At 42.5% G+C, this 15,785-nt stretch overlaps 1 protein-coding gene across 3 annotated transcripts in view; it reads left to right on the plus strand.

The window, feature by feature from the left end:
- Positions 1–15,785, plus strand: part of SKIC3 (SKI3 subunit of superkiller complex) — a 56,605-nt gene that overhangs the window by 157 nt on the left and 40,663 nt on the right. The window contains exons 1-10 of one of the 3 annotated variants that reach the window (XM_065661099.1): positions 14–63; positions 260–366; positions 2,373–2,467; positions 2,971–3,114; positions 4,145–4,236; positions 4,675–4,750; positions 6,712–6,852; positions 12,561–12,659; positions 12,750–12,858; positions 14,623–14,763. In XM_065661099.1, the coding sequence (XP_065517171.1) occupies positions 2,378–2,467; positions 2,971–3,114; positions 4,145–4,236; positions 4,675–4,750; positions 6,712–6,852; positions 12,561–12,659; positions 12,750–12,858; positions 14,623–14,763 (892 nt within the window). In that variant the 5' untranslated portion in view covers positions 14–63; positions 260–366; positions 2,373–2,377. The other 2 variants (XM_065661098.1, XM_065661100.1) reach the window with 2 other exon arrangements.

The raw sequence follows: 15,785 nt of genomic DNA on the forward strand, positions 1-15,785 counted from the left end.
AAATGGCGGTTAAGTCGCTGCCCTGACGCCAGCGCGTATGCGCCAGGGCAGTGGCTGATGAAGGTGAGGTGGCGGGGGGGTGGCCGCGGCAAGTCGTGTCCGGTTGCGGCTCGGCTCGGCCCGGTCTGCGGCGGGGAAAGCGGCCTTGCTCTGAGGGTCTGCCGCCGCTGTGCCACTTCTCCCCGCGGGCCTCCGCTGTTAGGTACGCGCTGTGGAGCCGAGCGGGTGTGCGCTGACGTGAGGCCTACTTTCTCTCTAGGTGGAACGGAGCCTAGGCTCGGAAACGCCGGCGGGGGATGTCAGTGATGGTCGAGGCGCCTGTGCCCTCTTAGGAAGCAAATTTGTCTGTAGGAGCTGCTGGGCAATGTAAGTGTGACATTTTTTTAATAATTTTTTTAGGCTCTTGGGGGAATCTTTGTAATCCACTCTCTTCCTATGTCCTTTCACTACTAATTTATTTCTAGGCCCTTCACCTGTTCTTTATGTCTTGCCTTTTAGATGTGAGAAGGTCTTTTTGTGTTTCAGCTTGTCCCTCTTCCCGTCTTTGAAAGTGCGGCCACCATCAGTGTTGTTTCTCAGCCTCCTCCCGTTTAAGCACTGTTTATAGAATCATAGAATCATAGAACGGTTTGGGTTGGAAAGGAGCTTAAGATCTTATAGTTCTAACCCCTTGCCGTGGGCAAGGACACCTTCTGCTAGACCAGGTTGCTCCAACGTGGCGTTGAACATTGCCAGGGAAGGGGCAGCCACAGCTTCTCTGGGCAACCTGTGCCAGGGCCTCATCACCTTATGGGGAAGAACTTCTGCCTGATATCTAACCTGAACTTCCCCTCTTTTAGTTTAAACCCATCACCCCTTGTCCTGTCTCTGCAGTCCCTGATGAAGAGTCCCTCCCAGGCATCCTTATAGGCCCGCTTCAGATACTGGAAGGCTGCTATGAGGCTACACGTAGCTTCTCTTCTCCAGGCTGAACAGCCCCAACTTTCTCAGCCTGTCGTCACACGGGAGGTGCGCCAGTCCCCTGATCATCCTCGTAGCCCACTTATGGACTTGTTCCAAGAGCTCCATGTCCTTTTTATGTTGAGGGCACCAGAACTGCACATAGTACTCCAAGTGGGATCTCATGAGAACAGAGTAGAGGGGCAGGATCACCTCCTTCGACCTGCTGGTCATGCTCCTTTTGTTGCAGCCCAGCACATGGAAGGTTTCTGGACTCAATCTCCCACTGAAACTGGGTCATGTTCAGCTTCTCCTCACCCAACACTGCCAAGTCCTTCTCCTCAGGCTCCTCTGAATCAGTTCTCCACCCAACCTGTAGATGCGCCTGGGATTTCCGAGACCCAGGTGTAGGACCTTTCACTTGGCCTTGTTGAACTTCATGAGGTTGGCACTGGCCACCTCACAAGCATGTCAGGGTACCTCTGGATGGCATTCCTTCCCTGCAGCGTATCAACCGAACCACACAGCTTGGTGTTATTGGCAGACTTAGTGAGGGCACACTCACCCCCACTGTCCATGTCACCAGCAAAGATGTTGAACAGGATTGGTCCCAGCAGTGACCCCTGAGGGGCACCACTCGTTACCCATCTCCAGTTCGATGTTGAGGCATTGACCTCAACTCTCTGCATGCAGCCATTCAGCCAATTCCTTATCCACCAGGTGGTCCATCCATCAAATTTATGTCTTTCCAGTTTAGAGACGAGGGTGTCATGTGGGACATTGGTGTTTCTGAAATTTGTTTGAGGCAAAATATTTAACTGTATACATCAAAATAATACATGATCACGTCAGACTTCCAAAGTATGAATGCTTCTTTGCTGTGTCCTTAAGTGCTTTTATTCTTTATCGCTTTTACAGCCATGGTGGGAAGCAGGGTCTGCGATAAGTGTGTGAGGGGAGAAGAGCATTGTGGACCACACCTAAAGGCAGCCTGGCCACAGTGCTGCTGTACGGAACGCCCAAGAATAACTCTTAGGATCCTTAGGAACCACTTACTGACTTAATCCTGTGCTGGAGCTGAATGTAAATAACTAATTGGTAAATATGTAATGCCACATCCCTGGCAGTGTTCAAGGCCAGTTTGGACAGGGCTTGGAGGAACCTGATCTAGTGGAAGGTGTTCCTGCCTATGGCAGTGAGGTTGAAACTGGGTGATCCTTAAGGTCCTTCCAGCCCAAACCATTCTGTGATTCTATGAATTTTAACCATATTATCTGTTTCAGCAGTTTTTAGTGCTGAATGTGCTTTGGCACACTGCATCATATTCCTTTGTTCTGAATGATCTCTTTGTAATTATAGTAGGATATAACCAACATTTTGAGTTCAGTATGTCTTTCTGAAAAAAATGATTATATACCCTTTTTACTTAATAGCCACAATGTCAAATAAGGAGGTGAAGGCAGCATTAAAGAGTGCTAGAGAAGCAATACGAAATAAAGAATATAAAGAAGCCTTAAAACATTGCAAGGTAACTAACTTTTTTGTTTGGAAGGTAATATTTTATGCATGTTTAGCTTGCTGTTCCCATATCCCTACAGCTGTGTAGTAATGCAGAGTGTGGAGTACCATATTGGTGTAATAGTTGAGATTGATTTTCCAAGTTTAACTCCATTGGATCATTCATGTTTGTTGCCCACATGTAAGCTTTTATTCTTCTTGCTTTTGCATTTGCTTATATGTGACAATAAGAACATTGAGCCTAAAATGATAGAGATAAAAATTTTTCTAAATTACACCTCAACAGGAGTGCTCTAATTGCTAAGCTACAGATCTTTTTCCTAGCAAAACAGTTCAGATAAGAAATATTATCTGGTATGAAAAGCTTAAGTTATTAATCCTAGCCTTTTTCTAAAAATTACTTCTTATATTAAGTTGTGAAATAATTCACCAAACTGTAAAGATAAAACTCAATACGTGGATTTATAAGATGAATTTAATTCATAAGTTTCACTTAAAATTTTATATTTCTAGGCAGTCTTGAAGCAAGAAAAAAATAACTACAATGCTTGGGTATTTATTGGCGTGGCAGCTGCTGAGTTAGAACAGCCTGATCAGGCCAAAGGAGCATATAAGAAGGCTATTGAACTTGAACCGAACCAGTTACTGGCATGGCAGGTACTGACTGTCCAGACTAACTTTTTCTGTAGCTGAAAACTGTCATTATGGAGTTAAATATTGCAACAAAGCAGAGTTGAGACTTGTATTGTGTCTTGTTGAGTTCTGCTGAAGCTTTGGAGTAGCTGAGGTTTGTGTTGTTTCTGTGTTCAAAGTTAAGTCATGGGTGACTGCATAGCCTGTATATCAGGGTAAACTTTTGATTTCAGTATATTTAAGTTTGTATTTCTTGTGTACACTAGTTAGCAGTGAAGCATGAAAGGGAGAACGTGAACTGAAACAGTAAATTCATCCATGCTTAGGAGTTTCCATGCTTCTAGCTCAAGGAAGATTTAACAGTGCTCTCATAGGCAAGAAAATGTTTTATCTACTAACATATTTTTCCAGCTTCCAGCATCGAGTGGTTTGTTACTGAATTTTTTTGTTGTTTAAAAACAATAGTATACATTTAAAGTAGCTGTGTGCTGGGTGGTGTGTGCATGACAACCAATAACAGTGTATAGTTACAATGTACAGGTAGGTTATTTGGAGACTTGTGAAGCATAAAGTTGTATATTAAGTCTGTCTCTGGTACCAACGATTGATACTTCTGGAAGACAGTAAGGTTCTTAGTATTTTTAATATAAATACCGTTTTAAAGCATAACCATTGGTGCACTATTTCAAGGCATATTGAAATTTCCTTTTGCAATCAGATTCTGGCTTTCTGTTACTATGGAAGATGGTATGATACTTGGACGTATATCTTTTATCACATGACAGTTTGCTTTGTATATTGTCTGTTATATAGACAACATTATGTAGCATATACGAGTTTCAAGTAGTTGTTGGTATTAGTTAAAAAAGTGAGGAAAGCTTAGTAAAAGGCTTTACAGAGGTATCAGCATAGATTCTGCTCAGAGATTATGACTTTAATACTTGACCCCATTGAAGGCATTGAGTAACTTTTGTGGGCAGAACTCTTGCAGTGTTCTCATAATACAGCTGTTGACAGAAAATCTTACTTACATTTCAAAAATTTTTTTCTAAAGGGATTAGCAAATTTGTATGAGAAATCCAACCAAACAGATGTCAGAGAAGACTTAGCAGATGTTTACCAAAAGCTCTTGGAACTCTATGCAAGGTAAAAGATACTGAATACCATCAATTCAGTCTAAGATCTTCAATGAATACTGTTGCTGATACACAGGATAGAGTTGTTTTATTTTTAAAGCCTTGTAACATCAGTGGGTTCAGCACTTGTTACTAATGTTGTCTGTACCTGTATAACTTTTCTTAATCTTGTCCCTTCTGATAAGGCAAAAACTCTTGGAAAAATTGTACTTAAAGTCAGCAGTTGAGAAAATTCTGTGTTATACTATGTCCTCTGTCTAAACTTTCTGCCTTGAAGCATTCAGCTCTCATAGTTCATTGTCTGCATTAATTAATAAGTAGGCTTATTTTTGTCTGCTTTAAGATGACAGAATATATGTCACCTGGTTCATATAGGTGCAGTTCAGAACAAATGTAACTCTCAGCTGGAAAACTTAGCTTGTTTGTGTGGGATTTTCTTCCTTTCTAGTGGTGACAAGCAGAAATGGTGTGATGTATGTAACAAGCTTGTGGAGCTATATCATCAAGAAAAAAAATACTTAGAGGTAGGTTGAGTAATTTTGCTTTCTCTCTTCAAACAAGAAATTTCCATTTAATCAGAACTAACTACTTTTCATCAAGGAATCTCCATTTTTTTGCGGCCACAGACCATTTAAGATTTTCTTGTGGTCCACAGTCAGGAAGAGCTGATTTTAACTGTATTGCTTTCTTTTTCACTGCGTAAGACATGAATGCAATCCATTAAGCTGACAAAATTTGACAAAGAATGTATAGTGTGCAGGCTGAAATGGTAGAACATTGTTCTTCTGTTTTATTTCTAGAAGTCAGGCATTATCCCAAATACACTTTTACATGTGTAAGTTGGGTGTCCTTTGCCTAGCTTGGCCAGTTCTATGTATCTGATTAGCCTTTCACTGGTGTGGTGATCCTTTCCTAGATTATTCCTGATACTTAATGAGAGAGGGTAAGGTGGAATTTCTACACAACCTGAACTTGATTACCTGTGCGTTATGTACTGCAGTCCATGTACAGCAATAACGACATGCAAAGCTACTCCGGAACAGGCCACCCAGCACTCTAGAAATCCATGTCAGCATGACCATTGCAGAAATAGTCTTGTCAGTTTACTGCAAGATGGAGCTGTTAAATGTCTGAACAGTTCAACAGTAGCATAGCCTGTAGCCTCTCGAGTAACTTCATGTTTTAAGCCCACCGGTAAGTCAGAACCATGCAGCCGCTCGCTCACTCCTCTCGTTCCCTCGGCTCTTGGAGGAGAATTGAAAGAATGTAATGCGCATGGGTTGAGATAAGAACAGTCTGATTACTAAGGTGTGATACAGAGGTACTGCTATTACCACCAATAATAATGATAAGGGAAATAACAAGGGGAAATAATATAAAACTAAAAGAGAAAGGAAAACAAAAAGCCATTAAACACAAGTGATGCACAATACAATTGCTCACCACCCACTGACTGATACCTAGCTCAACCTGAGAAGCGATCTGGGCCTTCTGGGTGACTTGCTCCAGTTTATAGACTGGGCATGATGTGCTGTGGTATGAAATGCCCCTTTGGCTAGTTTGGGTTAGGTGTCCTGTCTCTGCTTCCTCTTGACTTGTGCCCCTCCTCACTGGCAGAATAGGAGAGACTGAAAAGTTCTTGATCGGGGTAAGCATTTCTTAACAACAACTAAAACATCAGCGCATTACCTCAGACTAAAGTCTGAGCATTGTTCTCAGACTAATGTGAAACACGGAGCACTGCACCAGCTACTGAGGAGAAAAATAACTCTTACAGCTGAACCCAGGGCAAGTAATCAGTATAAGTTTTAGGATATGTATTTTTGCTGTTCACTCTTTCCTTACTCATTAAAAAGGTTGGTTTCTTACAAGGTGGTGCATGGTTTTACTCCAAGTCATCTCTGCTTTTCTCCAACCGTGGAAAATGAAAACTTTCACATATATCATAGCATCAGGCTGAAGACTATTAGTTGGCTCCAAAGCCTCTTTGTATACTAGTTTCTGAAACTAAAACACAATGCTAGTAGTTTAGCATATGAAGGCAGACTTGCTCTGTGTTCAACAGGAAACTGCAAATTAGGCATCAGGGTCCTGTTGCCTCTTTCTCAGTTCTGTTATTTTTTCCACAGTGGAATTCAAACATGGACTGCTGCTGTAGATCCAACAAAGCTTCCATTTTTTTCTTCAGGGTTGATCAAATGACTGTTTAGGTGTGTTTTTACTGTTATTTCCTCCAGGAACCAGAGTCAGAATTCATACTGTTGATGTAGACTCTCTTATTTACTGTACCTTAGAATGTGGACCACAATAGGTACCACATATTGCTTTGGGTATTTGTTTTAATCAGAAAGCAGGTAAATGTGGGTCCTTACTTTCAGTGGCACTCTGTTGCCAACCCTAGGGTGGAATTCTTGACAGTAATTAGAAAGCTTGTATCAGGCCCCCAGGTCTTTGAAGTGTGACAGCATGGTTCATTTGTTGACAGGTGGCTGAAACATGGCAGAAACTAATAAACATGAAGCAGAAGCAAGGTGCAGAAAATACAGAGCTTCATCAGCTTTGGAAAAGGATGATCCAGTTACTGAAAGACAGTACACAGTACCAGGATAAGAAGACTGAGCAGTTGGTAATGTTTATTGTTCCCACTCATCTAGATGCATACATGTGCATAGTGCAGCTAGACCAAGCAGAGACTTAAAAATGGTGCAGATCTTGTGGCTGTTTGTTTCATTGATGTTCAGCAGTACTAAACTTCTCGGAAAAGGGGTGATTTTACCTTCTGACAGAAACAGTGAGGATGTAGCAGCCTGAGGTAGGCCTTAGGTGGAATAAGGTGCCTAAATCCAAGAAGTTGTCCTGGAAGTTGTCTCCTTCATTAACTGCCTTGTGCATTCTGCGGGAGTCCACCCAGGCATTCTGTCACTCATCAGCTGGACAGGGGAGAGAAAATATGATGAAAATGGTCTGAACACCTTCTTGGTAAAAAAAATGCTCTCTCATATCCAGTCTGAGCCTCCCCTGGTGCACCTTTGAACACAGTTTTTCCATTTTTGCAAATATGTTATCTCAGAGGTGGTACCGCTAAAGTGACTGAAGTCAGTTACAGGCTTGGCCTTGGCCAGCAGTGGGTCCATCTTGGTGCTGGCTGCATTGGGGCCATCAGACATGGGGGAAGCTTCTGGCAGCTTCTCACAGAAGGTACCCATGTAGTCCCCCTCTTGCCATGTAAACCCAATACAGGCATTCTTCGGAGGAAGAAACTGCCTCCTACTTATGGGTGGAAGAGGTAGCACTGGTTTTCGATTTCTTCGTACCCTGTGCTTATCCTAAATAGCAATGCTTTAGTTCAAATTTTCTTCTTTCCTGTAGATTTTAAGCTAGCTTAGGAGAATGTCTAAGCTAATTGGAGCAAACAGAATGATTATCATGACTTATACTGATCCTGTGTTCTCTATGGGCAAAGTTAATTTAGTTTTATCTGATTTAACTGTTCTTGCAAGATGAACCTTCTTCAATAGATAGGGTAGAATTCCTGTTGCAAATCTGGTTGGTAGCAGTGCTCCAGAAAGGTTAAATAATTAAACTGAATTAATTTGAGATTCAGAGAATTGAATCTGGATCTCTGCTTTTTGAAAAGGAAAACACTTTGACTTACTGGCTGTTATATATATATTTGACTTAGATAGCTGTGATATGAGCAGTGCAGGTGGCACTGCTTTCTTTTTGGGGACAAGAAATTGAGAAAAAGTTGCATAAATATGAGGATTGGCATTCCTGTGCAAATCTGCAGTTCATTTTACTGTGGTTTTGAGTAAAGCACCAGAATCCAGAAGGATGTGGCATTGAAGGCAGCGTCCTGTTCAGTTTTTCACTTATGACAAGCTGTGGTCAACTTTTTGTTTAGCATGCTTGTTTGGCAGCCTGCACTCTACAGTGCCTGTGTTCTTTAGTGCATAGGAGGCAAGAAATAAAAGACTACTTTCTAAACTAGAGCAGGGGGAAGGGATAACAGCTAACGATAAAGGATAGTAACCTGTGTTTTGTGGTACCAAAGTCTTTCTTTTTCTAGTGGAAGGTGCCCTTGCCTGTGGCAGGGGTGTTGGAACTAGGTAAGCTTTAAGGTCCCTTCCAACCCAAACCATTCTATGGTTCTGTGATTTATTTATTTTTTATTTGGGATTAGGTATGAAGAAGAACCTATGTTCTTGTAAATTTTGACTTCCTTGTACCCATCTTATATTATGAAACAGTATATTACTGCTTTGTCTTGTACTAAACAGTGTGCTTTGGATCATATTTGAGTACTACTTCAGAATAAAGATTTGTGACTTTCTCTGCTCACAGTACTAGTAGGGTACAGATAATAACATGTAACTGTCCACCTAAGTATGGAGTATGGAGTATGTCCACCTAAGTATGGCAGTCTGCTGCCTGCCTGGGGCTCGGATTAGAGATGTTAAAAAGAAGCTCTCTGAACTGGTGCAGCCGTCTGACTACTACCCACTGCTGGTTTTTCAGGTTGGCAGTGACGAAATTATTACGAGGAACGTAAGGGCAATGAAGAGAGACTACAGGGCCCTGGGACGGCTGGTTAAAGGGTCTGGAGCGCAAGTGGTGTTTGCCTCCATACCTGTTGCAAGCGAGGGTGAAGGGATATATAAGAAGACTCTGCAGGTTAATGTATGGCTACGTGACTGGTGCCAAAGGCAGGGGTTTGGGTTTTTCAGTCACGGGCTGCTGTATGGGACACCTGGTTTGCTGGTGACAGGCGGGATACACCAGTCCCAGAGAAAAAAAAGGGTTTTGGGGCAGGAGTTAGCAGGGCTTATTGACAGGGCTTTAAACTAGTTAGGAAGGGGGGAGGGGATTTAACTGGGCCTGTTGGGGACAAGCCCAAGAGGAACATGCTAGGGATTGAAGGATGGCGGGCTAAGGAGGACTATCAATCTCTTGTTTCACTTGTGGGAAAGGATAGCTCTTTAGACCCTGTCCCGCAGGGGAAAAAGGGTACTAGGACTGGCTCCCTGAAATGCCTGTACACCAATGCACGCAGCATGGGGAATAAACAGGAGGAGTTAGAAGTCTGTGTGCGGGCTAAAGGTTATGATCTAGTGGCGATTACAGAGACATGGTGGGACAGTTCACATGACTGGAATGTGGTCATGGATGGCTATGTCCTTTTTAGGAAAGATAGGTCAGCGAAGCGAGGTGGTGGAGTTGCTCTTTACGTGAGAGAGCAACTAGAATGTATTGAGTTCTGTCCGGGGTCGGATGAGGAGCAAGTGGAATGTCTGTGGGTACGAATCAAGGGGCTGACTGGCACGGGTGATACAGTTGTGGGGGTCTATTACAGACCTCCTGATCAGCACGAAGGAGTTGATGAGGCTTTCTACAGGCAACTGGAAGTAGCCTCGCGACTACATGCCTTAGTCGTCGTGGGGGACTTTAATTACCCCGATATTTGCTGGAAGACTCACACAGCCAGTCATTCACAGTCTAGGAGGTTCCTCGAGTGCATTGATGATAATTTCTTAATGCAAATGGTGGACGTACCAACTAGGGGAGCAGCGCTGCTAGATTTAGTGCTCGCCAACAAGGAGGGTTTGGTCGAAGTGGTGACGGTCAATGGCAGCCTTGGCTGCAGTGACCATGAGATGGTGGAGTTTAGGATCCTGTGTGGGAGGAATAGAATACCTAGCAAAGCCACAGTTCTTGATTTCCGAAGGGCCAACTTTGGCCTCTTCAGTCAACTGCTAAGGGAAGTCTCATGGGAAAGTGTACTAGGCGGTAAAGGGGCTCAAGATAGTTGGTTAGCATTCAAGGACCGCTTCTTCCAAGCTCAGGATCGGAGCGTCCCAATAAGTAGGAAGTCAAGTAAGGGATCTAGGAGACCGGCGTGGTTAAACAAGGAGCTGCTGGGCAAACTCAAGTGGAAAAGGAGAATCTATGGATTATGGAAGGAGGGGCTGGCCGCTTGGGAGGAATATAGGACAGTTGTTAGAGGATGTAGGGAGGCAATTAGGACAGCTAAGGCCTCCTTGGAACTCAATCTTGCTAGTCGGGTTAAAGACAATAGAAAGGGCTTCTTCAAATACATAGCAAATAAAACTAAAACAAGAGGCAATATAGGCCCACTGCTGAACGAAGTGGGTACCCTGGAGACAGAGGATATAAAGAAGGCAGAGGTGCTGAATGCCTTCTTTGCCTCTGTCTTTACTCCTGCAGACTCTCCCCGAGGGCCCCGGATTTCTATAGCCCCAGAAGGAGTCAGGACAAAGGAGGAGTTTGCTTTGGTAGATGAGGATTGGGTTAGGGATCAGCTATGCAAACTGGACATCTGTAAATCGATGGGTCCGGATGGAATGCACCCACGGGTGCTGAGGGAGCTGGCGGAGGTCATTGCTAGGCCACTTTCCATCATTTTTGGTAAGTCGTGGGAAATGGGCGAGGTGCCTGAGGATTGGCGGATGGCAAAGGTCACACCAATCTATAAGAAGGGCAAGAAGGAGGACCCGGGTAATTATAGACCGGTCAGCCTTACCTCCATCCCTGGAAAGATGATGGAACAACTTATTCTTGACTCCATCACTAGGCATATCAAGGATGAGGGGGTCATTAAGAACAGCCAACATGGTTTTATGAGGGGGAAGTCATGTATGACCAACCTTATAGCCTTCTATGAGGAAGTGACTAGGTGGAGGGATGATGGTAGAGCGGTAGATGTGGTTTTTCTTGATTTCAGTAAGGCATTTGATACTGTCTCCCACAGCATCCTCATAGATAAGCTGAGGAAGTGTGGGCTTGACGATCAAGTAGTGAGGTGGATCGAGAACTGGTTGAAAGGAAGAAGGCAGAGAGTTGTGGTCAATGGCGCAGAATCTAGCTGGAGGTCTGTGACTAGTGGAGTTCCTCAGGGGTCGGTGCTGGGACCGGTGCTGTTTAATATTTTCATCAATGACCTGGATGAGGGAACTGAGTGCACCCTCAGCAAGTTTGCTGATGACACAAAACTGGGAGGAGTGGCTGACACACCAGAGGACTGTGCTGCCATTCAGCGAGACCTGGACAGGCTGGAGAGTTGGGCGGGGAGAAACTTGATGAAATTTAACAAGGGCAAGTGTAGAGTCTTGCATCTGGGGAAGAACAACCCCATGTACCAGTACAGGTTGGGGGTTGACCTGCTGGAAAGTAGTGAAGGGGAAAGGGACCTGGGGGTCCTGGTGGATAGGAGGATGACCATGAGCCAGCAATGTGCTCTTGTGGCCAAGAAGGCAAATGGCATCTTAGGGTGCATTAGAAAGGGAGTGGTTAGTAGGTCAAGAGAGGTTCTCCTCCCCCTCTACTCAGCCTTGGTGAGGCCGCATCTGGAATATTGCGTCCAGTTCTGGGCCCCTCTGTTCAAGAAGGACAGGGAATTGCTTGAAGGAGTCCAGCGCAGAGCCACAAAGATGATTAAGGGAGTGGAACATCTCCCTTATGAGGAGAGGCTGAGGGAGCTGGGTCTCTTTAGCTTGCAAAAGAGGAGACTGAGGGGTGACCTCATCAATGTTTACAAATATGTGAAGGGTAGGTGTCAGGATGATGGAGCTAGGCTTTTTTCAGTGATATCCAGTGATAGGACAAGGGGCAATGGGTGTAAACTGGAGCATAGGAAGTTCCACGTTAACATCAGGAAGAACTTCTTTACTGTAAGAGTGACAGAGCACTGGAACAGGCTGCCCAGGGGGGTTGTGGAGTCTCCTACACTGGAGATATTCAAGGCCCGCCTGGACAAGTTCCTGTGTGATGTACTGTAGGTTACCCTGCTCTTGCAGGGGGGTTGGACTAGATGATCTTTTTAGGTCCCTTCCAACCCTTGGGATTCTGTGATTCTGTGATTCTGTGATTCTGTATGGGACGGCTGGAAGGCCTGTCCCTCAAGGAGCGGCTTATAACTCTGGGTTAATCTTGTTTGGACAAAATGAGGCTGAGGTGTGACCTCGTTGCTCTCTGCAGCTTCCTGAGCAGGGGATGTGGAGAGGGAGGTGCTGATCTCTTCTCCCTGGGATCCAGGGACAGATGTGGGAATGGTTCAAAGGTGTACCAGGGGAGGCTCAGACTGGACATGAGAGAGCATTTTTTTACCAATAAGGTGTGCAGACCCTGGAACAGGCTTGTCAGTGTTTGAGAGGCATTTGAGCAATGTCTTTAATAGCATGTTAAATATTGATCGGCTCTGAAGTGGTTAGTAGTTCATCTAGATGGACTGTATGATTGTTGCAGGACCATTCCAGCTGAAATATTCTGGTCTATGAGTCATTGTTTTTGTGCACTCATAGTTATTTCTTATTTCAGCTTGTGACTGCGTTTGAACATGCTCTGAAGTCTTTTGACACCATTCCTGGTGAAGACCACCAAAACCTTTACAAGGACTTCATTCAGTGCTTGTCAAAAGTAAGGATATCTGTCTTTATCAGTAAGCAGATGTAATATTTTATTTCTAATAATTCACAGAAATAACTATTGATTTTGTTTCTTTTCAAGTTTCCTCATGAAGCAGCTAGGTTGGAAAAAGCCTGTAATGATATGATGGCTTTGTATCCTTCTGTGAGTTATCCTTTAGAAGTACTTTGCTTGCATTTTGTTCAGTCAGGTGAGTAGGATGGGTTTATACAGTTTGGGGGCTTAAATTATTTTATAGTTTTTTGACAATCTTTTTACAAGTTTTTACCATACTTTTATATTATATTCCTGCCTGTCTAGTAAATGAAAGGTGTTTGTTTCTGTGATTTGGTATTTCCTAGCTCTGTTACAAAGTGGTGACTGTAAATGGGGAAAGAGTGTATGTGAATTAAGTCCAATTCTGGCAATATACAGTCTCAAAGAAAGAATGCCTTATAAAACTCTAAAGCAGTCTGAATAAACGGTTAGCGTCCTAAGCTTAGAAGAGGCAATGGAGAATGTTAACCAGTGCTCTAAGACTGATGGGCTATGCTTAGGTTATTCGTGACACAGAAAATCTCTCTTGGCAAAAAAAATCATACCTGTGTGAAACTTCCTTCAAAAGAATGCCTGGTGAATAGGGAATAAACAGACCTGTGTAAATAATTTTGTTTTACGTAGAAAAGGAGAATCTCTGAGAAAACAAAACACGACATGTTCAGTAGTGCAGGGATCTGAAAGTATACAACTCTTATTTTCAGTAGGTCACTAAACAACAGCGTGATGGTATTGGGCAGTTTCTCAGTGTTTTCAAAAATAACTGCTGTAGTTTTGTCTTTCATTGTTTAAGGCATCAGAATTTGGTTTTAATTCTTTTTAAAATAAGGAAAGAAAATGGGGGACAAGCCGCCTCTGGTTTATGTAAGGAGAAGTACAGCTTTCACCTTAGGTAGAAAAATGCCTCTTCCAGTTTTGAAGGTAGGCTTCATGGAATAATATAGCAATGTAAAACAAGGGGGAGTTTTTCACCTTGGTTGGAAAGGATGAAGACAAATGGGGCCTGGCCCCTCATTTCCATATAAGAATGCTTTACGTTTTGGATTAGCATGAAGAAACTGATTTCCAAAAAATGAAGGATCTGGTTGGCACAGTTCTTATATACCAATGCTCTGACAACATCTTACCATCCCACAGCCATCTTGGGGTGGGAAGGACAATGATTAGGTTTTAGTAAATCTATTTATATCTGTGTCATTCCAACCATGTCATAGTTCTCTGTGTCCCAAACTTGTGGGCTTGTAACTCAGATGCATTATTAGTCACCTTTACTAAATATAAATCAAAGGCAAGTGAATCTGTAATTTTAAGACGGAAATAGTTCAAACACTGTTGCTGCAAGCCACAACAGTTCTTTAAGCAAGGACAGCCAAGTCTACAATCGCAACTAAACACAAGCATAAGAAGTTAGTAGCATCATTTAAAATTAAGCAAATGCATTAAATGATGTGGTTCACAGCAAGACTGTTTCAGCAAGCTTATCACAGTGAATTTGTAGGCCTGCTCTGGAAGGAAATTAATATATGCGTGGCCAGTTTTGACATGGGTGTTTAGCTGGGCTTATGTGAAAAGACTATGAAGGAATAAGTTTTTATTAATGAAGGAAGTATGCCTGTAGTAATTTAACACAAGTGCCCAGAAATTCAGGTTTCGGACTCAAAGTGTATTTTGTTTGGTGCTACTGGCTGTTTTAATTACTGCATATTTTGGGGGTTTGTTTTGGGGGTGGATGGTGATAAGTGCGTAGTACCTTTGGAAAAAATTCATTCAATAAATTTGTTACTTCAAGCTCAAAGGATAAGGGTGTTATTGATGTAGATAACGTATGCTGTGGTTTGTTGTTTTGTTGGGTTGTTTTGGTTTTGTTTTTTTTTTTTTGTCTAAAACTCCTATGAAATACTTCTTTTTTTGAAACCAGGTACTTTGTCAGAAGAGGCCCTGTGCTGTTTTTCTAGGCTTTTGGAGATGGACCCAAGTAGTGGTCCAGGCATTATTGGTTTTGGTGTGAAAAGCCTCCAAGAAAAGAAATACAAGGAGGCTGTTAAGAGTCTTACTGAAGGTAAATGTTTAATAAAGGAGTATAAGTACTCTGTAACTTGAACACCAGCTAGTTTTATGCTGGATATTTTGGGAATCTTGTGCTTGCATAGTACTTTGCCAGTTCCAAGATCAGGTGGATTTTAAAAGAATACTCATCACTTTCTCTGAGCATTGAATTTTTTTTAGATACAGCTTTAAGTCTAACATCTCTGAAGTCTGTCATTGCTGTTGTAGTCAGCTTTGTAGTATTTTCATGTGGTCAACTGTAAACTTTGTTTCTAATCTGACTGTTATTGGGGAAATACCTAGATGAAGCAGAAAATACAGCAGTAACAATTAATGAAGGAATGTGGAATTTCTGAAGTAAAATATAATGCTGTTTCTCTAGTTACTGCATTTCTGTATCTGAACAAAGATGACTTCTCTTTAAAGTTACATCATTTTAAGAAGTAGTCTCCATTCTCAACTGTGTTGGCCATGGAGTATTCAAAGCAGTTTACTGAGAAAGCTGGCTAAATAAACATTTGGGACCTACGTAGTTATGAGTCAGTCAGGCTATGTTGTGATATCCTGCATCCTTTCACGTAGGTTTAGGATAAGATTATTTCTGAAATTTGATTTCGGAATATTCTACAATGTTCTATGGTAACTTACCCACAGTGAAATAATATGTCTTACCTAAAATCTCAAATAAAAATTTCAGGTGCTCAAGAGGGAAGAAGTCTTCCATGGAAAGCAAATTCTCCTGGCTTAAATTGGCTTTGGATGTTTTGACAAAAATATGCATCCTAGTTTTGGCAAAAGATTCATCTCCCAAATAATTTTATTTCTTTATTTTTACTTTTACATGTAATACTCTGCTTATGAAGGTGAGAATGCAAAGGGCAAAGCTCTTGGTGTAATATTGTAAATATATAAAATTTGGAGACAGTGTCATTCCCAGTAAGCCAAGTATTTGCATTTTAGGCATTGAATCTTCAAGGCATTATTTAGTGGTAATATATATGTGTCTCAGAAGACTCAAATACAGTTATATTGCTG

The sequence above is a fragment of the Lathamus discolor genome, chromosome Z (assembly GCF_037157495.1).
Source record: "Lathamus discolor isolate bLatDis1 chromosome Z, bLatDis1.hap1, whole genome shotgun sequence".
Lineage (NCBI taxonomy): Eukaryota > Metazoa > Chordata > Aves > Psittaciformes > Psittacidae > Lathamus > Lathamus discolor.